This window comes from Sitodiplosis mosellana, unplaced genomic scaffold (genome assembly GCF_009176505.1).
Source record: "Sitodiplosis mosellana isolate CC-2019 unplaced genomic scaffold, AAFC_SMos_1.0 Smas_scaffold_1, whole genome shotgun sequence".
In the NCBI taxonomy this organism is placed as follows: domain Eukaryota; kingdom Metazoa; phylum Arthropoda; class Insecta; order Diptera; family Cecidomyiidae; genus Sitodiplosis; species Sitodiplosis mosellana.
The window spans coordinates 16,445,658-16,472,857 of NW_022595244.1; the positions used below are offsets into that span (position 1 = coordinate 16,445,658).

A 27,200-nucleotide genomic window follows, 5' to 3' on the forward strand; every position below is an offset into this window, starting at 1 on the left:
TTGTCTTTAGATAGAATTACATGAAATTTTCTTTCAAAAGAGCAGAAATTACAAACGAGATTGAAATATTTTCAAATTATTCACACGTTTATTTAGTACGTTCAATTCATGATAGAAGTGAGCGGTTGTCAGTGAGCACTGAACATAGAAATGCCAAATTGTAATTGTCAAATTCAATCAAAACAAACCTTTTGGATCGGCACAAAAGAAGCTCTGTGGAATGCTTCGACTAGTTTCGAGGAGAATTATCCATAGCTTGGGTACGCAATTCAGTGATGATTGTTTTCGTTTTGATGCAGTAAAACCGGGAATCAATCATTGTAGAGACTTTTCTTCGCATATAGTTTCAAGACGACATAACCTCAGTTTAGTTCAAAAATTCAATAGGATTCTTCCCAAGTGCAAACATAGAACTCTTGCTACGGCACCGAATGAGAATAAAAATGATGCAAAAAACAGTGTGAATGTTAATGTTGGAACCATCGGGCACGTTGATCACGGCAAGACTACGTTAACATCAGCCATTACAAAGGTGCTATCTAAAAAAGGTTTAGCTGATTCAGTGGACTATGCAGAGATAGACAAAGCACCCGAAGAGCAAAAGAGAGGTAAAAATTGGATTATTGACGGAATGTGGAAGATTTTTAATTTGTTGTTTTCATTTAGGGATAACAATCAATATAGCCCATGTCGGATATTCAACGGAGAAAAGATCATATGCACACACCGACTGCCCCGGTCATGCTGATTACATAAAGGTTCTTTTCATTGCATGTTATTTCAATACCAAACGTCTTAGTCAACTAACACTAAAAGTTCAATTCGATTTTCCATCAACAGAATATGATATCTGGTGCATCTCAGATGGATGGAGCAATCATAGTGGTGGCTGCAACAGACGGTCAAATGCCGCAAACACGTGAACATTTATTGTTGGCTAAGCAAACGGGCGTCGAGAATATGATCGTGTACATTAACAAAGCCGATTTAGTTGATTTGGATGTATTGGAGTTGGTAGAAATTGAAATGCGGGAACTTTTATGCGAATATGGTTTTGATGGTGAAAAGGCGCCCGTGATTTATGGCTCAGCGTTGCTCGCATTGAATGGAGACCAATCTGAATATGGTGAACCATCAATTAATCGATTGTTAGATGCTTTAGACAAATATATACCAACGCCAAAACGTGATTTGGATGCACCATTCTTACTGCCAATCGACAATATTTTCAATGTGCCGAATAGAGGCACAGTTATTGTTGGAACATTGTCACGGGGAGTTCTGAAGAAGAAAGACGAATGCGACATTCTTGGCTACGGTAAAAAGTTACAGACCGTCGTCAAGGAATTACACGTTTTCAACGAGAGTGTTCCAATGGTATTGCTTTTACTATTTCATTTCAATTCTAGAATTTTTTTTGAAATTTATTGTTTGTTTCATAGGCCAAAGCAGGCGAAAACATAGGTGTAAATATTCGTGATATCAAAAAAGATGAAGTCCGTCGCGGCATGGTTCTGTGCAAACGTAATTCGATGAAAATTCTCAACCATTTCGATGCATCGATTTACATGCTCACAAAAAGTGAAGGTGGCCGAACGAAACCAATTATTTCAAAGTTTACCCATACAATGTTCAGTAGAACGTGGAATACACCATGCAGAGTGGACTTTTGTAAGTAAACATATGTTTTTCCAGATTTTTCTATTAATTTAATTGATTTACCAATCAATTTTTTGCGATTTTTTTTTAAATCATTAATTTTGACTTGAATCAATCCAAACAGTGGAAGGGAAGAACATATTAATTCCTGGAGAGCATGCTACAGCACGATTGACCACCTTTCGGCCAATGATCATTAGCGCTGGACAACGGTTTACCATCAGAGAAGGCAAAACGACCGTGTTAACCGGAGTCGTCACTAAAGAGCACGAAATTGTTGATGTGCCGAAAAATAAACTATCCGAAGTTGTAATTAAAGAATAGGAAATCGATCATTTTACATGCAATTGTGTTTTGTTTGAAAAAAGAAAATTAAACGTAATACGAAATTGAATGAAAAAATGAGTTTATTTCCATTTTTACACCATTTTTCTTTTCTGTTGGATCAAGAGTAAAATACAAAAATGCCCAAAAAATTCAATTCAATTGTTGAATATTTCACGAATTTTTTTCAAAATATAATATTCCTAGGTTCAGTGCACTGGTCATAAAACGTATCCATTTGAATTTTGTATTTGTGTCGTAGTAAATTGTCATTTGCCAATGTTGTTGAATAGTTCGATCAGAAAGTAAACAAAAAAATCACAGAGTTCATCAGTTTACAATTGGCAAAATAAAAAACGATCAAAATGGAAGAAGATGATCCGATAGAAAAGTCCGGTGAATCGACTAGGAAAAAGGAAAATAAACGCAATCAGTTCTTATCATTGAAGACAAAACTCGATATTCTCAACAAATTGAATGACGGTGTCCGACCGATAAGAATTGCAAGTGAATATGGGATAGCACTATCAACCATTTCGCGGCTGAAAAAGTGTAAAACATCCCTTGAAGAGGCAATGTCCATGTATCAGAATAACTTATCACGTCGGTCACTCAGAGGAACATTTCATCCCAAAATGGAGAGTGCACTTCATAAATGGTACGTGGAACAAGGCGACAAAGGTATTCCCGTGACCGGATCCATTCTAAGACTGAAAGCCCGTGAATTGAATAAGAATATCCACGAAAATGATTTGGAATTTCGTGCCAGCCCCGGGTGGATGGAAAAATTTAAGAAAAGATACGGGATTCGACTCAAAAACTGTCGTGGGGAACGCAACACAACCGATAACATTGCATTCAACTATGACGACAATGACGATGCGAACGAAGCAAAACCTGATGTTGAGGTAAAAACTGAAGATGTTTTGTACGAGCCAGCATTTGTGACAGTAAGCAATTTGGAAGATGAACCATTGATTCTGGAAAAGAACGAGTCGAATAACAAAGGGAAAAATTACTCAAAAGTCATGAATTGCGTGGATGAGGTGATTCAATGGAGTGTTGACAATGACATCGAACCGCTGTATTTGACAATGCTCAAGAGCTTACGAGAACGCATACGATATCAAGCTAGAACATAAGTTTTAATACAATCATTAACAATTTAAGACCAAATGCAAAGTAAAATTTCAATAAGAACATGATTTCTATGATACAGTCTATGACTATGATTCCTTGAACGAACCCCGCACGTTCATTGTTATGACAGTGACAGTCGTTGCGAACTGTCAGAGTTGGTAATTTTTTTTGTCTATCGCTCAATAAAAACGTAAACAAACCACTGATTATTGCTTATCTCAATAAAATTTCTCATAAAAAAGTGAAATGTCTGACAGCGAGACAAATAGGAAGAGTTCTTCATCAAGTCGAGTTCAAGATGAGTCAAAAAATGAAACTACCGTTGAAAGTGAATCGACCGCTGATGCATTTCGAAAAAATAACTTTTTATCGCTGAAGGACAAGGCAGAAATTTTGCAGCGTCTGGATGAAGGGGCATTGGCAACAAATTTGGCTCGTCAATATGGCATATCGAAATCGACAATTTCACGTTTCAAAAAGCGGAAAGAAACAATACAAAACGCAGTGACAACCATATTCCCAAACAATACCGACCGAAGAACGATGCGCGGTACATTTTACAAGAAAACCGAAGCAGCTCTCTATGAATGGTATAAGAAGCAACGTCAGCAAAATGTTGAAGTGACTGGATCAATGCTCAGAGAGAAGGCGCAGTTCTTTTACGACACATTCGAAGAGAGTAATTACAGTTTTTGTGCTAGTGTTGGCTGGCTGACCAAATTCAAGCGACGATATGGCATCAAATTGGCACATAGCTCCTCCCAATCGAATGAGAAACCAACTCTTTTTGAAGCTACAAAATCAAGTGACGATCATCTGAAAACCAGTAAACATAGCAGTCATACAGTCTCACATAATGTTAGCCAAACTGAAACGCAAAATGTGGATAGAAAAGATGCAATGCGATGCATCGACACTGTGATTCGATGGTCAACCGAAAACACTATTGATTCTCTGTATTTAACAATGTTACGAAGCTTGAAAAATCAAATAAAAATGAGCCCCAAAGTGAAATATGTTAGTAAATAGAAGCTATAATTTAAAAAGAGTAGTTTTTAAGTAAAAAAAAATAATTTTCTGGAAAATAAATAAAATCTGAATCAAAATACTCTGTTTTCATTCATTAATACTCTGTTTACATTCATTTCTTTCGTATATACAGCAGAGAACATTGAACGTTCGCATTCTCGTACGTTGACATTTCATCAAATGTCAATGGATTGTATTTTTTTTGGTTCGATAGCAACCAAAACAACAACATTATTCCATCTGAGCTGTTGAGATTAAATTGTATTTTCCACAGTTTAATCAGAGTTCTGTGTAGCCAGCAAATTGTACAGACATGATTGACGAGAGTGAGGTGATAATCGACGAAAGTCGAAAGAATAATTTTCTATCGTTGAAAGACAAAGCGGAAATTTTGGAGCGACTGGATCAGGGAGAGTCTGCGACAAACTTGGCTTCAGAATATGGCATATCAAAATCGACAATATCAAGATTTAAAAAGCGAAAAGAAACCATTCACATGGCGATTACATCGATATATCCAAATAATACTGATCGAAGAACGTTGCGGGGAACGTTTCATCCGAAAATGGAACAAGCGCTATATAAATGGTATGTAGAGCAAAGCAATCAGAATGTAGACGTTTCAACGGCAATGTTACGTAGCCAAGCCCAAATTTTCTACGCTGAATTCCAAGAGAATAACTACACGTTTTCGGCAAGCACAGGTTGGATAAAAAATTTCAAAAAACGTTTCGGTATCGGTCGCCTGAGCGGTAATAAAAATACTGAACCACGCAAACGTAAGACAGTCAACACAGACGACGCACTGGAGTGTGAAACAATTGAATATTTGATTGAAACGACACCGGATTGTAAGCCGAATTTTGCACAACAGATCACATGCACGATAAAACCAAAGGCTGAGATTACGGAGGAGGAATTTGTTGACGACAACGAAGCATATCGATGTTTGGAAACTGTGATAAAATGGTCAATGCAACGGGGAATGGACAGACTCTACTTGACCATGCTGCGAAAACTCAAATCCAAAGCACGCAAAGGAAGGAAATAGCGTATAAAAACGATGACTTAGAAATAATGACAAAAAAGTGTTCAAAACCGAATTCGTTTAGACCATTAAGAATGAGTTAGTTAGTTTTTCGTATCAAGTGACTAATGTTGTTTACTAGCCCAATAAAAGCGAAAATTTGTGTACTACAAAAAATTCTTCTAGATTATCTCATTCACATGTTCTTCTCAGTAAATTGAAATCAATTTGTCATTCGATGAATTAGCAACTTCCACTTTTCTGCCGTTGAAGAGGACTGTCTGATAAATTGAATACCACGGAAACACATGACACATAATTGAATCACAGATTGACGAAGACAATTTGCAATTACCATACGATTCATGTTGTACCGCTTACCGAGCGACACACATCCACATCGTTCCAATACATACCATCGGTTCAACGTGTGTTGATAATCGGTAGGTCGTCCGTTTCTATTTGTGTGTATATCGTATGGTGGAGTTGTGAGTGTGTTATGGTGACTGCTGCAATAATAGCAACAACAACAATAACAGCAATTCACCGTCCGTCGCATGACGGTCGTTCGGCTAAAAAGACAGCTAACTTACTCGGTCGGCTTTCAGTTCAGTATTGAATCTCGCCGGCATCGCATTCCGAATCGCTTATTCCGAAGTGTGTTTCATTTTTAGTTCATTGTATTCGAACGAAAAAGTAAAAAAAGAAAAAAAATTTCAAACACAAACTTCTTTTGCGTTAGTGTGTGTCCATTGAAACACAGTATCTCGTGCTAATAAGAATAATTCGTTGAATTCTTAGTTCAGCTTTTTGTGCAAAAGTGTTCAAGTTTTTTTTTTCGTGTGTGACAAGAACGAACCTTGGGTGTGTCAATAATTCCGATAGAATTTCCATTTATTAAGTAAGCAAAAGTATTATTTTTAGCCTTTTTCTAAACAATCCACTACAATTTCAATTAAATTCGTCACGCTGGCATTTGTTTAAATTGGATGTGAAAACGCTCAATCGCAATTAGAACCGTTTTTTTTGTCTCTAATTAAATGCTCGAAGCCGTTTCTTTTCATATCTACAAATCAAACGGCTTTCAAATTAAGTGAATTTCTTATTCTTCATTTGATGATAAAAATGGATAAATTGGTTCATTTGTCAGAGAGAAAAGTCGCAAAATTGAATTTCCAACATTCCAAAGTAAAAAGAAAGTTAATTAAACTGGAAAATGGTGACGTTGTACACTGAATTGTTGCCAACGCATTTAAGATTGTGTATGCTTCAGTGCAAAACTTTATGCGTTCGTCATCTATGTGCCTGTAAACATGACAGAGAGTGAGCGAAAAAAAACAACTCGCTTAAAACTTTGCAATGACGTAATTCATTTGCAATGTTCGTACCGAGAGTGAGACGAAGCAAGATTAGCAATTGAGTTTAAAATCAATTTGAGCTGATCACAAACTGAGAACAAGTCGGATAAGCCTGGAAATAACACATCTTTCATCACTTTTTGTCTAATTCTTTATGTATAATCTTAATATTCTTTTTCGTGTGGCTTCCACGTCATGTTATTCTGGTGCGTATATGAAGAATGCTGACGCTGCAGACCGTTATTCGAATTCTTGCCCGCATCATTATTGTATTTTTCCATCAGCATCTCCATCAACACAACATTGATTTATTGCGCACTTCTTCCATTCGTATCCAATTCTTTTTTTTTTCTTTTAAATTAATTCATTCTCTCATTGTGAATATATGTTGGCATGACCGAATTAATGAGAAAAAAAAACTCCGATTGTTCTGTTCTCAAGACACGACGAAGCGAGGAATAAAATGTTCGTGGCATATGTTTGCCATTTACCGAAACAAACACACCATTTTTGTTTCTCCATTATCGCATTTACAAAATCAAGGTGCGAAAATAAGACAATGGCAAAAAGCACAACACAAACAACATTGCCAGAGTCATAATCAACTTCTCATTCCAAATATGAAAAAATAAAACATTGTTTGTACACAGTGTGCGACTGTCGTTACTCGGTATTCATTTTTCTACTCGTAATTGTTTTTGCTTTGTGTGTCTATCTGTAGCTCAGCTCTGCCGCTTGAGACTGACTATGAGTGTGTGTGACGAAAATTTACAGAATTTGATTGTATGAGTCTTATGACGTATTTATATTGAAACCGAGTTGCGAAGATGAATTATAATGTCATGTCTAAGTTTTCAGGCGCTTCCACTTGATACGCATTTGCTTGCGGTTGGAAAAGTAATTTCAACATTCTCTCATGCGTGATGTGAATGCTGATCTGAGAATATTTGTTCGCATGAAATGTGCCACTGCAAAGTGTGTCTCTATGGCCGAAAATTCTCGTGATTGTTATTATATTCGAAAAGTTTCATTGCTCAAATCAATCACACAGATGAAGTTTCACCGAAACCTTTTATGAAGTTTTACACACTTTTATTGGAATTTTGCTGTCGTCACAATTTCGAAGAATTTATTAGTTTATGGATTATTGATTCGATGAAATGACTTGTTAATGTATATTTGCCAGTGATAAATCCATGAACACTGAACAGCCTAGAGTTATTCATTTCTATCTTCAATCGCAAAATTCCAGCAAAATCTATGAATGAATCGAATTGAACATTAGTAGCAATAATAGTGTAAATTCCATTGGTTTTATCCGTTGCGCCTCATCCGTTCATTCATTTACAATGAATATGGTATTGAATTATTAAATTCCAACTAGATGTGTCGGTTATTATTTCAAGCGAACACTTTCATAATCGACGTCGATTCATCAGATATGGCATAATTGTAGTACATTGAATGCATGGCGATTTAATGAAATTATAAGGGGAATATGAACCATAAATTCCATTTTCTGCTACAATCAAATAGAAATAGTACCGATAATAATCAGAAATATTGATTTTTATGACTATTTCTTTTCGATTTGTTTGGAAAATCTGTCGTTTTATCGTCGTATTACCTTTTGTTTGACTAACAAAATATTTATTTTACTTCGCTACGAGTTGGTGTGTCTAATTGCTGTACGAATGTAAATAAATAATTATTTATATGATGTTTACGGTAGTAACGACGTCTTCATTAGTTTTTTTCCTAATTGAACATTGGCATGAAGATAAATGACTCATTCTTCATTTCTTTATTCAGCCACTTTCAGTAGCAAACCAATTCATGATCGAATGAAAAATTCATTGAATTTAATTCAAGTGACAAAAAACTTGATTGCAACCAAAGTCCAACTTCATCATCGACAAACGTGTGATTGATACGCATCGAAACTAGTTTCAACTTGCGCTTTGCGAATATTCAGAAAAAATCGTCATCGATGACGATGAAACTTGTTTGTGCTTTGCTTGGCTCATCAAATCTACGTGGATGACGTTGTTAGTCATTTAAATTTTTCATCACATTCATTGCACCAGTGACTGATGTTCCGTCACGCTGAATCAATTTTTTTTGAATGAATCAATTGTTTTTTGCCCACAAACATGACTCATTAAATACGTAACGACTTCGACAAATTGGATGATGGCTGGAATTGGAAAATTTGTCGAGATTGACATTACATTGGAATTTGATGCTGTCATCGTTTATAAACAAATCACTGTAGCACATTGTTTGTGGTTCTGCGGGCAATTATACCGAGTAATTTTATTATTGTCAAAGTGATTATGATACAAATCAAAGTCTTTGTCACTGTTGAATCGACTCGGCATAGTAATCTAGTAGAAGGGAAAAACGTATTACATCCAAACAAAGAGCGATCATTTTGGAATATTAAATGAACTTAGCATGCATTTGTATTCGCCGCAAGTGTTCTAGTTCCCATGTCCTTGTCAAGGATATATGTTGGTTTTGACGTTAGAAATAATTCACAACCGACCCATCAAAACAGAATACGTCCTTTATTTGTTCAAGTACTTGATAAAGTTCAAACGACGTTTACATCCAATCACAAACAACCTCAAAGCTCAAACCCTGCACACAACAAATCCAATTATTATTCCATATATAAACACATGTTCCGTTCGATTATTGATTCGTTCAATTTTTTTCATTTCAGATATATATAAAAAAAAGCGTCAACATGAGCGACTCACCAAAGTACTACCCATTCCAGGTAAGGTTCATTGCAACTCTGGCATAATTCGTTTTTTTTTTACAAAATATCGTTCTTTGCGATCCATCACAATTTTCCTTTTAAAGTACAAATCATTAAATTGTATATTCAAACCAAATCATATGGTATAGAGCTCAAGGATTTCGACCATCGATTTATCTTCCATTATTATTGATTTGCCATTTGAAATGGTTGAAACGTGCCGTGAAATTACAATCGGAACAATTTTCATATCGCTTCTTTTTTGTCAAAACTTCAACACTCAAACAAAACTATATACAGATAGGTTTCTCAGTTCATGTTGATAAGCAAGTAAAAAACGGATATTCAGAAATAGTTGAACGTAAAAATAGCGTGGCAGTGGAAAACTGGTTTATTTGCCAAAAAAAAATATGGTAAGGTGTGAGCTGAGACCGCGAACATTGGCCACTTTAAATAATTCATAAGCAGCTATGAAGTCATCTTTTACCAACCCATATCTTCGTCATCGTCATTAAAACCCAACGGTGACAAATTGTGCTCTGTGAAATAAGCACAGCATTGAAAGGAAAACCAGAAAAATATTCTATGGCTCTATGGCAATTCCACATATATGTATCTTACCCATCACACATTATCGCGCACGCAACACGTTTCTATTCTCCAATAAATAAACCATTTGATGGAACAAAAAAAAAAGAACTGAAACTTCCGTGTGGCATGCAATGTTGCCAGCGACCAAACAACTCTAAAGTCAAATTTGTTTTGTAATAGGCGTAGCACCTAGAAATCCGATGCGATGCAAACGGGCGAAAAAAATGACGACAACGATTGATGTTGATTGAATGAAATGCGCTAATCAAACATATTGTTTTAACGCTGCATATGTACGCGGCAGCGTATGTGAAATGTGTGTTCCGTGTATATTCGTGACAAAAACGTATTATCTCTCTCTACGCTCTCTATTGATAGAAACCTAAAATAATATTTTCCCATTGATTTTGCCGTTTGTTTAAAATCTAAGGTTAGATGTGTTGACATCAGCGACAATGTAATCGAAAAGAATATTATTTACTTGTTTGTGTTCGTCTTTTTAGACTTTGGGAAAGTATTGTGATAACTCAGAATTTCCTTTGTATAATTGCAATCTGTTTCCATGACTCTTGATAGCACGGCTAGCAGTACATGAACTCAGTGTTTGTGCATTATTATGAATTTCTTTTGAATTCTTACATACGCCGCCGTCTGAAAAATTGTTTTACTGATAAAGCGCCTCGTTTCTCAAGCGTTGATAGTTGATCAGTTAAAAACAATTTAAATTTGTAGTCGAAAGGCGAAACTGTTATTTGTAACACACAGTTGCTTGTTCCGTTTGTTCCGTCACACAACTTTGGAAAATGTTGATCCTGAACGGAGAATTTCCGGGTGTGATATTTGTGCTATTGTGCCTAGCATGTGTACGGTAAGGTGTGTAGAAAGGAATTGTTGCTGTAGATTTCCCATCAAATTTAGTGGAAAAGTTTGCCATTTTTTTGGATCGAAATTATGCCACACAACACAATAAAAGCGCGTCATAAATAGTATTTGAATATTTTTCTTCCTTATGGAATAACTTGGCCGAAGTAAATGATATTGTTGATACTAAATAACAGTCGTTCGCATGAAGATTGTTGTCGCACCGAAAGTTATGTGTAAATGTTCATTTAATAAAAGCACGTAATCAACAGTCTTCGAGTAAGTCATTTCTTGTATAGTTCGCGTCAAGTATATAGAAATGCAGCCGAATAGCGACACAAAAAAATCAGACTAAGTGGTAATAAAATAACAAAATCCGTGTTATAAATGTGTGAAACGAATACGAAGAAGAACCACCGCAAACGAAGCGTGCTGCTGCTGCTATTGTTGTATAAACAACCAAACACATCATATTATCGATAGAATTTGATGGCATACACGGTGGCGAATAACAAATAACACATGGAAAAGAAACAAAAACAAATCCATCGCGGCGGTAGTGGGAAAGAAGTGTGTGTATGTGAAAATCGACAGCGTTTGACAAGGATGTTGTGTGGCTCAAAACCATGGCATTTGATATAGTTAGTATATGTATATGCGATGAGTGGTTGATATTGTATGTATTTGGGCACAGTAAAAAAAAATATCGTTACTTTACTGACTTATTCATACTGAATTTCGACTGGTTTACTCGCTCTGTGTGTTTCCAAGTATCAGCTTCAGTCTTACTGTGAACTTTGCGACGATCAAAAGCATTCTGCACTGCTCTTTCGATTTCCTGCAAGAAATCCAGCGTTTTCATAGAAAAAAAAAACAACCCAAACTTGGTTTACCATAGTCATTTTATTTTTTTATACACTCGTCTCATCGCAATTTTTAAATCCATTTGAAATGTGGAAGAAGGTTTGATTCCAAATTTTGCAATAAAATTAATTTTTTTTTTCGTCGGCCCAACATTTCAAATTAGTCACAATTGTTTGAGTCGACGTTCATTTCGTAGATTATATTCTTGGATTTTCTTATCAGTGTGACTTCGTTCTAAAAGTCCGTCTTTAATACGCTTATATTTATTCAAAATGTTCGTCGCAGTGAATAGGTGAATAGCAAATTGTCCTTTGATTAGAATTGCAAGTTGGCCAAAAATCATTTCTTCATTCGATTTTGTTCGATCGGTCATATCCGAATTGCATTCGACACCAGCGGAATAATTTTGTGTAGTACCCAAAAAAACAGAGTGTGTGTTGTTGGAATTTTAAGTTTTTATCGGGTTTGGATAGGCAACAAGGAAAGATGATCTCATCAGCGGTCATGTCGTTTGTTATATGTATATGTGAAACCATTACATCATCGCAAGCGGCGTTGAGTTCGGAGAAAAAGCATAATCGCCCAAGCGACATTCACAATTGATGACTGGATGATTAAATCGAGAAAAAAAAGTAACAAATACACTCATATTCACACAATAGCTCACACTGTATACGCTGCTCGTATCACTGATTTTTTAAACTCGATTCATTCATCAGATATGGTCAGCGTGTTTTTGTGATGAGCTAGAATAATACCGGTCATTCAAGGAATAAAATTCTAAAGACAATAAGGCATTCGTATTTAACCAAAGCTCAACTTTAAAATTGGCTATTTAATCCAGTGAATTATGAGAGCATGACTCTGGAATATATTTCAAAGCTATTTTCGTCGCTGAAATGACATTGAATTGGCTGTGTTATTTTTTGTTCCATTTTTGGCCTTTGTATTGTGATAAATCGCCGACTTTGCATCAACTTCAGATAAATTCCTTTGAAATGATGTGGCATAATTGAATACACCATTTCGTTTCTGATTAGTACATCATAAAAAGTACGGTCCAATATAGCAAACAGAACACTACCGAGTATGTATGGGGAATGGTTTCGTTTCTGACATCAACGAAATCGATGTCATGCCATAAAATATCTTTTTATTCGATTAGACTCGCCGAAAACTATATGGTACAGCATTAGACATGAGGTAGATAGTGGAGCATCATCGTTGTGGGCATAAACATTGATGATGTATATACACTTTGCAAATAGAACACGCTCCAGGCAACAAATAAAACCATTTCGTTGTGTTTGGTGATGGATAAGAAAGAAAATTGATATATCTCAAACTCATCTCAGTTTCATTCCGCATATGAAACGGAAAATGTTAAGATGTATATAGAGAAAAAGTGTGCTGCTGACGAGAGTCAAGCCGGCGTCGTGCCACCATTAAATGGCAAATAAAATGGGAAAATATTTGTGATGGAATGGAAATGGAGTACGACCTTCACAAAGTGAAATAGAGAGAAAAATCTTATTTTTTTTAAATGTCGTTGATTTACTCTTCTTCTTCTTCTCCTTGGCCCAATATAGTGCACACCAACCGTTTACCCAGCTGATCCGTTCGAACCAAACCAAGATGCTGCTACATTGCGTACGGCCATGAAAGGTTTCGGAACCGACGAAAAGGCAATTATTGAGATTCTTGCTCGCCGTGGCATTGTACAACGTATCGAAATTGCTGACGCTTTCAAAACTGCATACGGCAAAGACTTGATTAAGGAGCTCAAATCCGAATTGGGCGGTAAATTCGAAGATGTGATTCTTGCATTGATGACACCACTTCCCCAATACTATGCCAAGGAATTGAATGACGCCGTTAGCGGATTGGGTTCGGACGAAGAAGCCATCATCGAAATTTTGGCCACGTTATCGAACTATGGTATTAAAACGATTTCTGAATTCTATCAGCGTGACTATGGACGCAGTTTGGAAGACGATTTGAAAGGTGACACCAGGTAAGTCCAACAATTCTAATCGGAATTAATCATCAATATCATCGGTAACGCGCGAGACTAACCGTAATAAAAACACTTGCCAGCGGTCACTTCAAACGCCTTTGCGTTTCATTGGTGCAAGGAAATCGTAACGAAGACCAAACCATCGACGAAGCCGCCGCTATTCGAGATGCAGAAGCTCTCCATAATGCCGGTGAAGGTCAATGGGGCACGGATGAATCTGTGTTCAACTCAATTTTGGTCACCCGATCATACTCTCAATTGCGCCAAATTTTCCAAGAATACGAAAACATCAGCCAAAACAGCATCGAAGATGCCATCAAGCGCGAATTTAGCGGTGACGTCAAAAAGGGATTTTTGGCCATCGGTACATTATTCAACTTTTTCGTCTCATTTTTCTCGCTTATAAAAATTTTGATTGATGTTCAAGTGATTTCATCTTCATTTTTTCAGCCAAATGTGTGAAATCGAAAGTCGATTTCTTTGCTGAGCGCTTGCACGATGCCATGGCCGGCATGGGCACCAACGACAAAACTTTGATCCGAATCATTGTTAGCCGTTCGGAAATTGATTTGGGTGACATCAAAATCGCCTTTGAAAACAAGTATGGCAAGAGCCTAGAGTCATGGATCAAGGTAGGTTGATGCTAGCAGCAGCATGAAAATTACGAAACTCTTTCTATTTATTCAAAAAGTAACTTCTTTGGTAATTGGGTTTCTGAACATTTTGCTTTTGGGTAGTTCTTGTCTATCTCTATTTGTCTCGTTTCGAAATGTGCAACGTGCATGTCAAATGTCGTCAAGTAGAATGTTGGAAAAAATCAATCTTTTAACGCATGAATATTGCATATGTCTTAGTAGTTCATCACGAAGTAGTCGTTTCCTACTGACTTATAAATATGTAAATACCCAATTCAATTGGAAGCTCTATTGAAAATCGTAGGCGATAGGGAAATCGTAGGCACTTGGTCAACTGCATCCAATGTGCATAATTTTTTTTTGCTTTTTTATAGTTCGATCAATATAAATAGTAGCATAGTTTATTTTGGATTTTAGTTTTTTTTCTGTTCATTACTGTGAAATAATTTTAAAAACGAAATTTTTATTTTTCAAAAACCAAAATCGTCATCGCCAACTCGTATCTCATCCTGCAGGGTGACACATCTGGAGATTATAAGAGGGCCCTGTTGGCTATTGTTGGAGGATATTAAACATGATTACTTAAGCGAATGCAAAACGAATCACATACACGCATCAAGACAATCGATTCATTTTCCTTTTTAATTTATCATATGTTTGTTCAGAGCTCAGCTTTGAATTAAAGTATGATGTGAATGTCGAAACATACATGCATTCGCATCGTATTTTTAATGGTTGATTTTAGTCAAAATTCAAGGAGCTCGGAAACAACACCCTCGATATATCTAGTTTTTTTTTCATTAGATCAATGCACCCGATTGCTTTTATCGCACCAACTCTATTTTCTCTGGACATTTCTTTTTAAAGCATTACATAACATTGCATTAGATTTTCTACCGATATTTTAATGTACACTTTAAATACAGCAAATATTGTTATTTTTTAAAGAAAACTATTGTTAAAAATCGATATGGAAATATATTTTAAAATACAAATTGAGACGAAATTCACTCAGTTTGGGTTGAATTTTTTTTTGTTTCTATGCTATAGCATTTAATTCGTATGGAGGATAATTGTGTTAAAGCGAACAAGAAATGAGAAGAGAAAAAAAACGAACATGCAAACAATTTTATGATCGGCTCATTTAATGGCCCATTCAAGTCTTAATTGAACAGTTCAGTTATGGAACGGCTTTTCAAATGCTAAAATTCACACGAAAATAACGAACACAAAATAAGCACTCAAGGTCATCAAGTTGGCCAGCACCAATACACGCTCATGTTTCTAAGCGCGGCGATATCAAAAACACCGCTAGACCTATGTTGTGGTTTTTTTTTTCAAGCGAGAAACAACAACAAACTCAATTGTGACGAGTGCCGGATCAAATACAGACACAATCCCACTCTCATTTTCGGTCATTTGTGCTTCATCGTACATTCGTACATTCGCCCGTTTTTTTTTCATATGTGCGTCTTTTTTTGTATATGCGTATTTATTCTTCTCTCACTTACAACTGGCTAACGAAATAAGCCGCCGCTGCTTTAACGCAATTGATCACATACGGCAAAATGAGTTCGTTTAATTACATTCAGCATGAATTTCGGTATGTCCGCATGAAACGATCATAATTACATATTTCCCAATGAGTTTTCCGAAATAACGAACTAATGATCTCTTTAAATTTCGAAGATTTTGCATGAACATTGAACTAACTCTGCACAGCTTCTTTTATTCCAGCACCAAAAATTCTTTTTTGTTAAAATTACCATTGCAATTTGCAACTGAATTAATTTTTGAATTTTGATTTTTATTTTTCTCTTTTTCTATTTTTATGATGTGTGTTTTTTTTGTGAATTTGTGAAATTTGCAGGACGAATTAGCAGTCGAGTACAAATATGTGCTTGAAATGCTTTCGACCTACTAAGACGTTGTTTCCATCTCGTCAAATAACATTCCAAATGTGTATAGTACTCGGATAAAGTTAAGCAGCAAAATCACCAATTAATTTTTTCTTTGTGAATACAATCATTTAATTCTGAAACTAGAAAGCAAAACAATACTTAGAAAGAAGAAGCTAATTTTTGAAATTGTAAACCAATATTGTAGTGCTCCAATTTTACAACTAGTTCAACTAATAATTTGTTTTTTTTTTCTTTTCGCTTTGGCAATTTCAAAATTCTGAACACAAACTAACACGAAATTCATTTTTTTTGGGCTTGCATGAATTGAATTCGAATTTATCTATTCGATAAAATACTAAATAAGATCGGAAATGTTCTTCATTGTTCGGAATTTGTTTATTACAGGATGATATCGGTGGCGAAGTTGCATCAGTTTTGGTTCATCTGGTTTGCTATTAAGAAAAGAAAAATATCTGAAATCAAATGCTTCCTTCCGTCGAATGATCGGGGCTGCTGTCTCGCCATTTTCATATTTGGCACTAAAAACAATACTGTTTTATTTATCTCTTAAGTGATTTTATTATTTTTACATGTAGAATTTTAGTTTTTTGCACGGTTTAATACTCATAAATTTTTCTTTGTACACACTCTTATACATTTTGTTTGGAAAATTCAATCATTGAATTGGTGGCCTACATTTGAACTTTGACATGCATGCGTGCTGTGCTGTTGTATACAATTTTTTTCTTCAAAATTTTAATTTAAAACATTAATTAATTCAAACCATGCTTGAGATTATTTTGTGATCAATTTTTTCTTCTCTTGGAAACTTTTTCAATACATTTCAGGATGACCTCTCCGGCGATTATCGCGACGTATTGGTTGCATTAGCAGAAAATTAAAGCATTTTCACATTTTAAATGAGAAAAAGGCTACAACTCACATTATTTTTTTTTCACCATTTGATTGTGACTCACATTAGCTTCGATATCTAATCAAATCATTACATTTTTTTCTAAAAGAACAAATTAGTGTAGCACGTTACATTTTTGCACTCATTTCGAGCAGCCATAGTTGAGAAAGATGAATAATATTTAAAAAATTTGTTAAAATGTGCCGTTGTTTCACATTTCAAGCACAACGAATTTGATAGTGCAACAGACGCTCGAAAAAAATGAGAAATGTTGAAAATTTTCAATTGAAAAACACTTTTGGATCAAATTTCATTTTTATACTCCAAAAACGACCAAAAAACAACATCGAAAGTCAACACTCATTTCCTACATTCGAGCAACTGCTGTGCAAACATTGAATTTTATTAAAATAACATGCCTTTGAGAAGAACGAATCTGTTTCATTTTATTGATGTTGTTTCTGATAAAAATTATTACTAGAGATCTTATGAATTTTACTGCATTAATTGTGATTGTTCTGAATTGAAAAATAAACTGTCTGAAATTCTGACTAAAATGCGATTGGTTGGTTTTCTTTATGGTTTTACTATTTTATGGAAATAGGTTTTGCACGCAAATTGCTTATGAGATATAATGGCACGGTTGAGATTGTAATGGGTAAGTTTTATGGGCGGGATTCAGCTTAATCCGGCAATTTTGATTTTAGTTTATATGGTCGCAGCCCATCCTTGGTAATCTTGATAATTCGGAAGAAAGAGAAAATGCTATCATTCTATTGAAATATTTGCTTAATTTCAAACGTTTGTCTTACTTGAAATGCCACCTTCTGCTCGCATTTCGTGAAACACTTATCGATGTTCGCTACGAACAGCCGGCGATCGTCTTCATCGCGCCCAAAAGTGAGTTGAACATTAACACGATGCGAATGGCTTTCGCCTAAAGCTGGAACGATGCATGATGGTCCGTCGGGTATAACTCGGGTCGTGAGCTCATTCGTTATCACCACCTGAATATAAACCATTATGCACATCAAGTTTCCATCAGTGCCATGACTCATCAGCGATAAACTGTTCGACATAGATAATAATGCAATAAAAAATTACCGCGCATCGATATTTATCGGCAAGTTTTTGCAATTCAGATAAGGCTTCATAGGTTGTTTGTACTAGGTTGACATTTTCATCAATTGACCGAAATAGATATGAAAACGAGTCGATTACGATTAATTGAACCTAGAAATGCAATTTTGTTAGAGCATTTTTGCGCAGAGAGTAATTCTGTGTTTCTCTTGTAACCTTGGGATTATTCGCGAGAAAAGCGTCTAATCTATAAATTGTTGCCAAAAGCTGAATGTAATTATTGCAAAAAGTACAGTGGATATTGGCGAGAATCGAATCAACGGTGAATGAATTTGGCTCAGCTGCAGATTTTTCCATTCGATAAACACGATCACAGTGTGCTTGTGTGGCCGAAGCAATTTCTAATGGGTGAAATATTAGAACAAGCTTTTAATGACGTTTTTAAAATCGTTTTTTTTTTTTTCAAATATGTTTACATAAATATGAATTTGCGTTACCTTTGATTCTATTAATAGAAAATCCACGGTTCGTATCGATATAAACAGCGGCCGCTTCTAATCCTTGCAAACATTTCGGTATTTGGACATTAACACATAGCTGTAAGCTTAAAAACGAAATACATTTTTAATTCTATTGGTTGTCCAAAATTTGAATTTGGATAGGATTAAATCGATTGATGAGCGTCTTCTTACCAAAACTGAGTTTTTCCCGTTCCCGGTCCACCGACGAATTCAGTGATCAACCGGATGCGAATGCCACCACCAATTGCATCATCCATTTCTCTGCATAGTGTGATAATAACGCCAGCCTCTTTCTCCTCTTTCCACACTTCATAAGCACTTTTGCTGAACATCTATCTAGAAAGGCTTGAACAGTGTCTCTTTTTTCTTATATTTCAAGACGGCGACGTAAACAATGTTTTTTTCTCTGGCTCCATCAATTTGACATTTACTCAAAAAGCGCGCACTTTCAACACATCACAACGGAAACGTTCTGGTCAAACGGGTTCGTTCAATTTCAATCAATTTGAATTCAAACATCTTTGTGGAATTTAGAGATATTTCAAATGTTCAAGACTTTGCATTGAAAATCTGAAAAGCGACTCAAAAAAAAAACGTAAAAAAATGTCAGTTTTCCAAACTCATTTCATTGAATCAACGTCAAAATATTCAAACAAATACACGGTGTGTAATCCGTTGAAAATACTTAACGCACTGACACATTGTGTACTTAACGTATCTCTGGGATACGGTTGTTAAAAACAAAAACACACACACACACCGTGTATGTGTGTAGTGGAATGCTGGTTTGTGCCGTTTTCAAGTCATTAGTGCCCGCACACATACATAACCAGCCGTTGAAGAACACCGCACCATAATCCACATTTCTCGTTTCGTTCGATCAAAATCAACACAATCGCTGGAAATAGCATTCAGTTTATGTTTGTGCCTTCAACACAGCTGACACACACCAGACTCAATTGCCTCACATCGTTTTGTGTTCGTTTTCGTTTCTGAGCGTTTGTGTTTATTGTTATAAAATTCAGTTGCATTTTATTTTTCTTTCCATTGTGTCTGTCAAGCTGTTTCAATTCAAATTGACTTCTGAGTTTTAAAAAGAGGTTTTTACATTTAGCCAGAGAAACGAGCAATCCGACGAGAAGAGAAAAAAAATAAAACGAAGAAGAAGAAGAGCAATAGACATAACTCGTTGTCGCAAATAAACGTATTTTATCGAAAGAAGAAAAAAAAAAACATTTGTGCGTGCGTATAAATTTCTTTTATTGAGATCAAAATCGAGCGGAATTATTGTCAAAGAATTTTTTCTCCATGATTCATTGAGGTGTTCCGTTCCATTTTCTCTATTTGTTTTTATTCGGTGGCAAAAAAAAACGTTTCAACGATAAAGAAAGAAGAAGAAAAACTGTCGAAGAGATAAATTTCTTCAGTATCGATAAGTTTCATACGAAGCGACGATATGCGTGTTGTTTTGAGTAAAGTCATTGCCAATCGACTTGCAAATTTTTCTTTATCAAAAATTACGGTGTAAAGACAGAGAGATCAAAGACATAATCGTTGTTTGTGGGATGCGACGCACAAATTCAAATTCCGTAGAACATTCATCGAGAATAGTCTGAACGTCGTGGATCGACATTGGTCAAAAACCGTTTAATAGCCCCACATATTTCAAGTAAGTAAATTGATAAGCCTCTAATCGTCGTTAATTAAATAGAAAACGTCTTTAAAATCTTTTTTTTCGTATTTATAATTTGGTTATCTCGACCAACATTTAATATACAAATATTTGACGCACGTTTAATGCCAGTTATGGGCATCGATCGGAATTGAGGTGGCATATTCAAAAGCCATGGCGTATGGTGAGGTCCAAATAAAGTGAAACACAAATATCCGCATTAGTTTCGTTGTCATAGTTTACACATAAAACACACACGTGACGTAAACGTATGATTCACTCGAACAATATACAACAGACCCAAAAAAAAAAATAACATTTCTTTTTGACACGAGTGCAAGGCATTGTAGTAGTTGAAGTGCAAACCGAGATACAAACGCATTCGTATGCGCGTAGAAAAAATTCTATTTTAAATACCGAAAAAAAATCAAGAAAATCCGAAACAAAACTACCACATGTATTGACACATCAGCAGCAACTCACAGGCTCTGTCTCTCTCTTCCTCTCTCTGCGTGTATCGAACTGCACTTGAACTGACATGCTCGCAATACGAACATTTAAAAAACAAAACCAAGAAGAAAACTATTTCGTTCACAACGCACGCACGCAAAACCATGCATATGAAACGATTCGGCATGAACAGCCGAACAAGCAGCCGTCGACCAAAAAGCAGCAGCAAAGATGGAGAAATCAAAGAAAATAGAACCTACTCTTAGACAATGCGACGATTCGGTTTGTCATATCATACTACGGTTGATACAATGACAGAAAAGAACATACACTGATCGTTTTTTTTTTCTTCTTCGTTATGAATTTATTTTTTTTGTCGTTATTCCGTTTTATCTGCGTTTCCACTTCTTTCGCTCGGTCGTATGCTTTCATTCTTTGCTTGTCAGCCAAACAAACGAATCATAAACAAAAAAAAAACATTTTGTTCGTCGCATTGAAACACATCGAAAGCAATAAACAAAATGATAGTAAATCCATAGGATTCAGTGCTCACCAAACTGAATGGGAATTACCATAAAACGAGATGATTTGATTTCGTAAAAAAAAAAAATTTGATGTTTGATTGCTGATTCGACTGCAGCACCGCCGACGATTCGTATTGAATGTCAAATTAAGTGCATCAATGCTTTTTGAAAGTGACGAGTCTTTGATGATTCAGAAGAACAAAAGGCCGGCGATTGAACATGAAACGACCATCTGCTCATAATTGTTTCCAATATTTTTCTCTTGATTGGCCGCAGCCTCAGTGTCTTCACTTCAAAGAAAGTTTGTCTATCAACAATTTGGTTTGCCATTTACGTCAGCCGCCTCGGATGGATGAATGAACGCCTGCAACAGTTGTTTGCTGACTTTGAGTTTAGAGACAATTCACGACCCCCTTTACCGTTCATTCGTTCGTTCGTTCGTTCTGTTTGTTTTGTGTGTGTGATCGTTCGTTTTGATTCACTCTTTTTGGTCTGCCATAATTTGCTGTCTTTTTTCCTTCCTCTGTTTGCTCGGAAACTCGTTTATCATTCTGCAGCGATGCCAACATGGTTTTTTTGTTTTGTTTTGATACCATTTCATTGTTGCTTACATCATCAATTGCACTGAAACAAAACACAAAAAGCAATACCTGTATGTGCTTGAGGCTTTCGAACAAGAGCAACTAAATTATGCACCAAAGCCATGGTATGGATCGTACTCGGCAATCAATACCACGATCTACATTTATTTCAATTATTCGCTTGATTTTCCGTTCCGTAGCTCGGCCGTGAATCGCATTGTGAGACGATTTAATCGATTTTCTTTTTTAGAAAAGTAGCGAAAATTTCGCTGCATTTTGAATGTGATTTTCAAGGATTTGTGCTGCAATTTATTCTGTGCATCACCTAAGTGAGTCGCTCTCTCTCTCTCTCTCTCTCTCTCTCTCTCTCTCTCTCTCTCTCTCTCTCTCTTTGATACTTGCAGCACATTATTTTATGTCGGTCTAGAACATGTTTGTTGTCTGTGTAGCGTAGGTTTTTTTTTCTTTCGTCGTGCTGTGCCGTGTGCTGTACACGTCTACTGCGACCAGAATAAATGCATGTAATTTCATTGTGGATGTTATTTTGTATCAAAACCAAAACAAACGATGCAATTCTGGAGCACATCAAATTAGATGCAGAAAACGAGCTAAATGCATTTTCGACGAGTTTCAGCCGAGTGTGCTTGTTTCTTTTTTTTTCGTTGCAGAGAACTAGCATCGACAACACACCAGGAAGCATGAGAGTGTGCACATAATTTATACACATGCCAAGTGAACATATCTCAAACTCACAAACGCGCGCTCTCTCTCTCTCTCTCTGCCTTCCTCTTGGGATGGCTCTTCTCACTTGCAATGCGAATACAATTCGGTTTGCTGTTTTTGAGTCTCTCTTTCAGCGAGTACTTTTCTCTACATGAATTTATGCAATAAAAGTCTGTTGCATAAAATTTCTATTCGTGAAACATACTCTCAGCACAGCATACCGTTTGAGTGGAAATGCAGAAGAAGAAAAAACAACAAACCGAAATGCAAATGCTTTATGTGTGTTTTTGTTTGATGTACGATATTTCAATGCGCCATTCGCATAATCGTGAATAGAGAAATTGAGACGAGGAAAGGAGAGAAAAATGTGTACAAACACAAAAACAAACTGATGAAGAAGAAGTGGAAGAAGAATGAGAACCAGCCAAAGTGCAGCAGTCGACTGTATTGTCGTAAAACGATGTATGTGGAGACCTTTTAAAATGAGACGAACTGCAGTCAGGAAGAGAGAATAAAAAAACACCCAACAACAAGGTTTCGGCCACTTTTGGCAAATGTGTTGGTTTGCGTGGCTACCTTCAAAAGTGTGCACGACCATAAAATGATAAGTAAAAGAACTCTGGAGAGCGAACATAATACGTTTATAACAAATAATAATGAAATGGCATTTCCGTAAAAAAAAGGGTTCCTTTTCAAGTGTTTTCGTGTGTGACGTCCAACTTCATTAAACGTATTCTCAAATTGCAATCGAAAACAGTTCTTCAGGCCATTCTCTTGCACTTTATCTTCGATGCCCTTTCCGTTCTTTCTTCAACTCCATTTTTTTCTCGTCTTCTTTCTCTCCGATTTGTCTTTTGATCACGTTCGTTTTTTTTGTCTCCTTCTGGAAGACGGAAACATTGCGAATTCACTTGTAAAAATTTTTTTACGGCTTATTATCTTGTCTACTCAAAAAGAAAACCCAGAGAAAAAGAAGAATGATAAGATTGTTTTTAACTGCTTGAGAGATTTTCGATGCTAATTTGTGTTTTATTTTTTGTTTTGCTGTCGGATTCCTTCATGCTACAATAACCGGAATGCACAAAAAATGGCATTAATTTCTGTTCACTTGTTACTTGTTGCGACGGTTGTCCAGCCGTGTGCGATCACTCAAACAACTTTCCGGCTGAAATTCTTCCACAAATTTTAACAAATGCGACACATGAGACATACAAATACGATCAGTCGACTGCAATCGAATTATGCATGCAGATCATGTGCTACATGCTGCGCCATTCACAATGACACTTCATAATTGCTTCTGCTTTATTTCGATGGTGTGGGCCATTTCACAAGAAAAGGTAGAGAAAAAGATTTGAAAACAAAGCGAAATGCGTCATTTCGGTCATTTCTTTGTACATTTTGTGACTTATGGTCAATGTCATGGATAAATGAAGTGAACATTACAAACGACACTCAAGCAATAAACAGAAACAAAAACGAAACACTTCATTCTTCATGAAAAAATCACTTCGTTCCTTGTTGAATTCTGTATGTGTATGTGCTGAAATGTTTCATTCTTCGGTGAAAATATTTATAATTTTCGTTTATGACTTAATGTCGTGCACTGAATTTTTGTTTCATTTGTTTCGTTCAGCTTTCGGCAGAATTGCCGACAAAAATGTGCTCGACTTTTCTCTCTTGGCAGCATTTATTGCCAAAATGACACACTAACACCGTCAAATCACGACCCCAAACCGTTTTCTGTGTGTCGACACAGCTTGTGCACGAACTTTGCTCCAAATTTCCGAAATGTGTCATGTCTCAGATGTCACATTGTCATGCTTTTTTTTCTGTTTCACATTTACAAATTGCAGTTTCTTCGAATTGGCTTGCGAAAATATTACACACTCCAATGAACCGCACCGCATTAACTTAACTACCAAGAGCAATGAAGAGAGGAAAAGTAACGTCATAAAATGATTTGCGTAGACAAATAAAAATCATTTCCATCTTTCCATAACCGCTGATGATGTGATGCAAATGGTATTTGTGGCCATTTCACCGCAAGTAATGTACGGTTTTTCTTTAGTGCCAATTTGTCTGTCTCTCAATCGCTTACTCATCATCGTCGTAGTTTAATGGAATGGCCCATTTTGCGGAGTCATTTGGTAGTTGAGTGAATTAGTAATTTTATTTATAACAAAGTGTTCAAAGGGATCAATCAACACAGCTGATGGATTCATTTCTATTTGTGTGCTAGAGAGCAAACACTTTGGGTAAAATCAGCGCATGCAATTTGCTAAATCAAACAACATGATTTCATGTGAAATTATTTAAGAGCTTGTTAACACAAAGTGAACTGTTGACAGATACGATTTCAATTGTTATCTCGGAGAGTGGCTTCTGTTGGCTTCGGAGCGATGTTAATCAATGGTCCACTTTTCATATACAAAAATAATATAAAAATCGAATGCCCCAGCAATTGATAAAGCACGATGCATAAATGATACCAACATTGCATAATGGATATGGTTCGCTACGGGCGACTCTTTATTTCACATTGAGTTTTTTTTTGTTGTGTCAATGTCGATTCGCTAAGAGAATTGAAACGGTGACGACAACAGATGAAACCCAAGAAATGCTAGTCGATTGCGTAATTTAATCAGATTGATGTCAACTCAAGCTGAAAATGTAAAGAGATCTGACAATATGAATCTCGTGCGCTTATTTTATAGCATGACTGCGTTTCGATTCGCCTGGGTGTGTACGATGAGGCACAGCACACAGCTGGCCGAGACATTGTGTCGTCATTCATTTTGTATGAAGCTGCGGAGAACGTACGCGAGAGAGAGAGAGCAGCAGCAGCAGCAGCTCATTTCCAAATACGTCTTTATATCTAGATCTATGTCCCCGAAATGAAAAAAAGCACACACTACGCAATAAGTGAATATCGACACTTTTGGTCACATAAACAATGAATGAAGTCGAATTTATTCGATAGGTTTTTTTTTCGATTTTTTTTCTGTCATTCGCCGCAAAAAATACATATATATCGCGCACACACAAATATCGCTTTATTTGTCGTTCCAATTTTGATTGGTGGCAATTTAAACAAGAGCTAGTTTTCCGACTGCACGCACAACAAGGTTCAAAACAACTACAAAAAAAAACGAACAAACAGAAAACACTCCCACAAAACTTTAGCGATGTACGAAAAAAAAACAACAACGTTTAGCCCAAAACATCAACATCAACAGCAACAGCAACACCAAATCGTTATGCAATCAATCAATCCTCTCTCGATTTATTCCTTCTTTCACTTTTATTCATGAATTCGATTCCATTGTGATAATGGCATTGTGAATTGGCGCGAGTGCCGAATATTGGTGAATTGTTTCATAACTTCGGAAAATCAATAAAATTCGCTGGAAAACGTCCGTTTAATTCAATCGTTGGCTTTATTTTATGCGCGAAAAAATGACTGTAATTGACTGAGCCGCCCAAGAATGTATACACTGGGAGTTTTGGATTCACGCAATGTTCTGCAGCACGAACGTTCCGTCCGTTCCGTTACAATCGTGTGAAAATTGCAAGCGTTTTTCTCGGACTCATAATTTACTACTTTCAATTTATTGAATCGAAGTACTCGTGTGCGAAGTAGCTTCCGATCTCACGAAATTCGTGCGAAGATGATAATTTGTCGGTTATTTTTGGGTGTTGAGTGCGGTGAGCCCAAACACTCCGATTTTTGGCTCGACTGTTTCTTTTTGTTTCAACGGGAAATGGTAGCCAAAATACCAACACACACACACACATTCACATTACACATTGCACATGGCGCACATGAATCATCTTCACCCAATTTAATGTATCAAAAGAGAGCTCTTGTCGATTTTTGAAAGTAAACACGTCCATTAAAATGTACAGTACACGTTTAAGTGCATTCAATGCATTTCCTTGCGACTCTCGCCATTGCAATTCGATTTACTGTCATAATCTCAGGATTATTTAAGGGTGTGCTACGCGCATTTAAGCAATAAAATAAAATGTTGTTTCAACAAAAAACAAAAAACGCGAAGAAAAGTAAAACTCCTGCAGAGAATGTAATCTTTTTGTAGTATTGATGCTCGATTTTATGTTCAAGCCATGCAATGGACACACAATGCAGAAATTGTCGGATATTTCCCGATTTCACAATTCACATCATTAAGTTTAAAATTAGATTTCTCTTAAATCACTGCAAAATGCACACACTTATACATTTTTCTTTCCTTTTCAAATTGACGCTATAAAACTTTCATTGATTCTAAATGCAACGATCGAAACGAATTGAACGTTACAAAACGCCGGCTTAGAAAATGGCAGAGGAAAAAACTCAGTTTAATAGCCTTTTGGCAACTATATTTCCAGTGTGGATTGCTGAAGTTTGGTGGCTGTTGTATTTGTAGCAGTTTGCCGATCTTGCCAACTGCAATTAATCCCCGGTCCGTTATTTATAACATCTCGGCGAAGAAAACTCAAATGAGGGAAACCAGAGGAAACATTGCAGATTGAGTTACAATAAAATGTAGCAGTGCCATT

General features: G+C 36.2%; 7 protein-coding genes and 1 long non-coding RNA gene across 18 annotated transcripts in view; 6 read left to right on the forward strand and 2 right to left on the reverse strand.

The window, feature by feature from the left end:
* Positions 1-142: 142 nt before the first annotated feature.
* On the forward strand, positions 143-2,061 carry LOC129564707 (elongation factor Tu-like). The gene is made up of 5 exons (XM_055438877.1): positions 143-608; positions 667-758; positions 841-1,377; positions 1,443-1,671; positions 1,784-2,061. Exons 1-5 carry the CDS (start codon positions 221-223, stop codon positions 1,981-1,983), a joined length of 1,446 nt encoding a protein of 481 aa, XP_055294852.1. The 5' UTR covers positions 143-220; the 3' UTR covers positions 1,984-2,061.
* A 189-nt stretch (positions 2,062-2,250) lies between these two features.
* Positions 2,251-3,201, forward strand: LOC129564714 (tigger transposable element-derived protein 6-like). Its single transcript, XM_055438885.1, has one exon. It carries the CDS (start codon positions 2,349-2,351, stop codon positions 3,123-3,125), a length of 777 nt encoding a protein of 258 aa, XP_055294860.1. The 5' UTR covers positions 2,251-2,348; the 3' UTR covers positions 3,126-3,201.
* A 28-nt stretch (positions 3,202-3,229) lies between these two features.
* LOC129564713 (tigger transposable element-derived protein 2-like) lies at positions 3,230-4,215 on the forward strand. The gene has a single exon (XM_055438884.1). It carries the CDS (start codon positions 3,370-3,372, stop codon positions 4,150-4,152), a length of 783 nt encoding a protein of 260 aa, XP_055294859.1. The 5' UTR covers positions 3,230-3,369; the 3' UTR covers positions 4,153-4,215.
* A 146-nt stretch (positions 4,216-4,361) lies between these two features.
* LOC129576670 (annexin B9) lies at positions 4,362-17,643 on the forward strand. 9 transcript variants are annotated; one of them, XR_008688912.1, is made up of 7 exons: positions 4,362-6,080; positions 9,266-9,322; positions 13,210-13,634; positions 13,718-14,001; positions 14,088-14,269; positions 16,143-16,361; positions 16,579-17,643. XR_008688912.1 is itself a non-coding variant. In XM_055462040.1 (6 exons), the coding sequence occupies exons 2-6, from the start codon at positions 9,290-9,292 to the stop codon at positions 14,842-14,844; spliced, it is 981 nt and encodes a 326-aa protein (XP_055318015.1). In that variant the 5' UTR covers positions 4,362-6,080; positions 9,266-9,289; the 3' UTR covers positions 14,845-17,643. The 9 variants fall into 9 exon arrangements, 8 of the variants coding, with proteins under 8 accessions (XP_055318015.1, XP_055318047.1, XP_055318025.1 ...); XM_055462040.1 differs by having other exon boundaries at positions 14,788-17,643; XM_055462072.1 differs by having other exon boundaries at positions 16,143-17,643.
* Positions 4,466-6,055, forward strand: LOC129576694 (tigger transposable element-derived protein 2-like). The gene has a single exon (XM_055462143.1). It carries the CDS (start codon positions 4,466-4,468, stop codon positions 5,201-5,203), a length of 738 nt encoding a protein of 245 aa, XP_055318118.1. The 3' UTR covers positions 5,204-6,055.
* LOC129576705 (uncharacterized) lies at positions 8,686-10,040 on the reverse strand. The gene is made up of 3 exons (XR_008688922.1): positions 9,926-10,040; positions 9,666-9,843; positions 8,686-9,594 (listed from the first exon to the last, which is right to left on the reverse strand). It is a non-coding gene; the product is annotated as an uncharacterized LOC129576705 (long non-coding RNA).
* LOC129576690 (DNA repair protein RAD51 homolog 3-like) lies at positions 16,728-19,132 on the reverse strand. The gene is made up of 6 exons (XM_055462127.1): positions 18,859-19,132; positions 18,664-18,770; positions 18,383-18,567; positions 18,191-18,319; positions 17,899-18,093; positions 16,728-17,823 (listed from the first exon to the last, which is right to left on the reverse strand). Exons 1-6 carry the CDS (start codon positions 19,017-19,019, stop codon positions 17,770-17,772), a joined length of 831 nt encoding a protein of 276 aa, XP_055318102.1. The 5' UTR covers positions 19,020-19,132; the 3' UTR covers positions 16,728-17,769.
* Positions 19,133-19,585: 453 nt separating this feature from the next.
* Positions 19,586-27,200, forward strand: part of LOC129576695 (CDC42 small effector protein homolog) — a 29,758-nt gene continuing 22,143 nt past the window's right edge. For 2 of the 3 annotated variants that reach the window (XM_055462169.1, XM_055462178.1), the window contains exon 1: positions 19,586-20,356. The gene's annotated coding sequence lies outside the window, so the exon portion shown is untranslated. The remainder of the gene's footprint in view (positions 20,357-27,200) is intronic. The other variant, XM_055462159.1, reaches the window with a different exon arrangement.

Bases quoted from the DNA above. Each gene is read 5' to 3' on its own strand.
- LOC129564714 (XM_055438885.1), top strand. From the start codon at position 2,349: ATGGAAGAAGATGATCCGATAGAAAAGTCCGGTGAATCGACTAGGAAA.
- LOC129564707 (XM_055438877.1), top strand. From the start codon at position 221: ATGCTTCGACTAGTTTCGAGGAGAATTATCCATAGCTTGGGTACGCAA. The intron at 609-666 runs GTAAAAATTGGA...GTTTTCATTTAG, and splicing joins ACCCGAAGAGCAAAAGAGAG to GGATAACAATCAATATAGCC. The intron at 1,378-1,442 runs GTATTGCTTTTA...TTTGTTTCATAG, and splicing joins TCAACGAGAGTGTTCCAATG to GCCAAAGCAGGCGAAAACAT.
- LOC129576690 (XM_055462127.1), bottom strand. From the start codon at position 19,019: ATGTTCAGCAAAAGTGCTTATGAAGTGTGGAAAGAGGAGAAAGAGGCT. The intron at 18,320-18,382 runs GTTACAAGAGAA...TTGCATTTCTAG, and splicing joins TTCTCGCGAATAATCCCAAG to GTTCAATTAATCGTAATCGA. The intron at 18,094-18,190 runs GTAATTTTTTAT...GTTTATATTCAG, and splicing joins CCGATAAATATCGATGCGCG to GTGGTGATAACGAATGAGCT.
- LOC129576694 (XM_055462143.1), top strand. From the start codon at position 4,466: ATGATTGACGAGAGTGAGGTGATAATCGACGAAAGTCGAAAGAATAAT.
- LOC129576670 (XM_055462040.1), top strand. From the start codon at position 9,290: ATGAGCGACTCACCAAAGTACTACCCATTCCAG. The intron at 13,635-13,717 runs GTAAGTCCAACA...AACACTTGCCAG, and splicing joins GATTTGAAAGGTGACACCAG to CGGTCACTTCAAACGCCTTT. The intron at 14,270-14,787 runs GTAGGTTGATGC...CTCATCCTGCAG, and splicing joins GCCTAGAGTCATGGATCAAG to GGTGACACATCTGGAGATTA.
- LOC129564713 (XM_055438884.1), top strand. From the start codon at position 3,370: ATGTCTGACAGCGAGACAAATAGGAAGAGTTCTTCATCAAGTCGAGTT.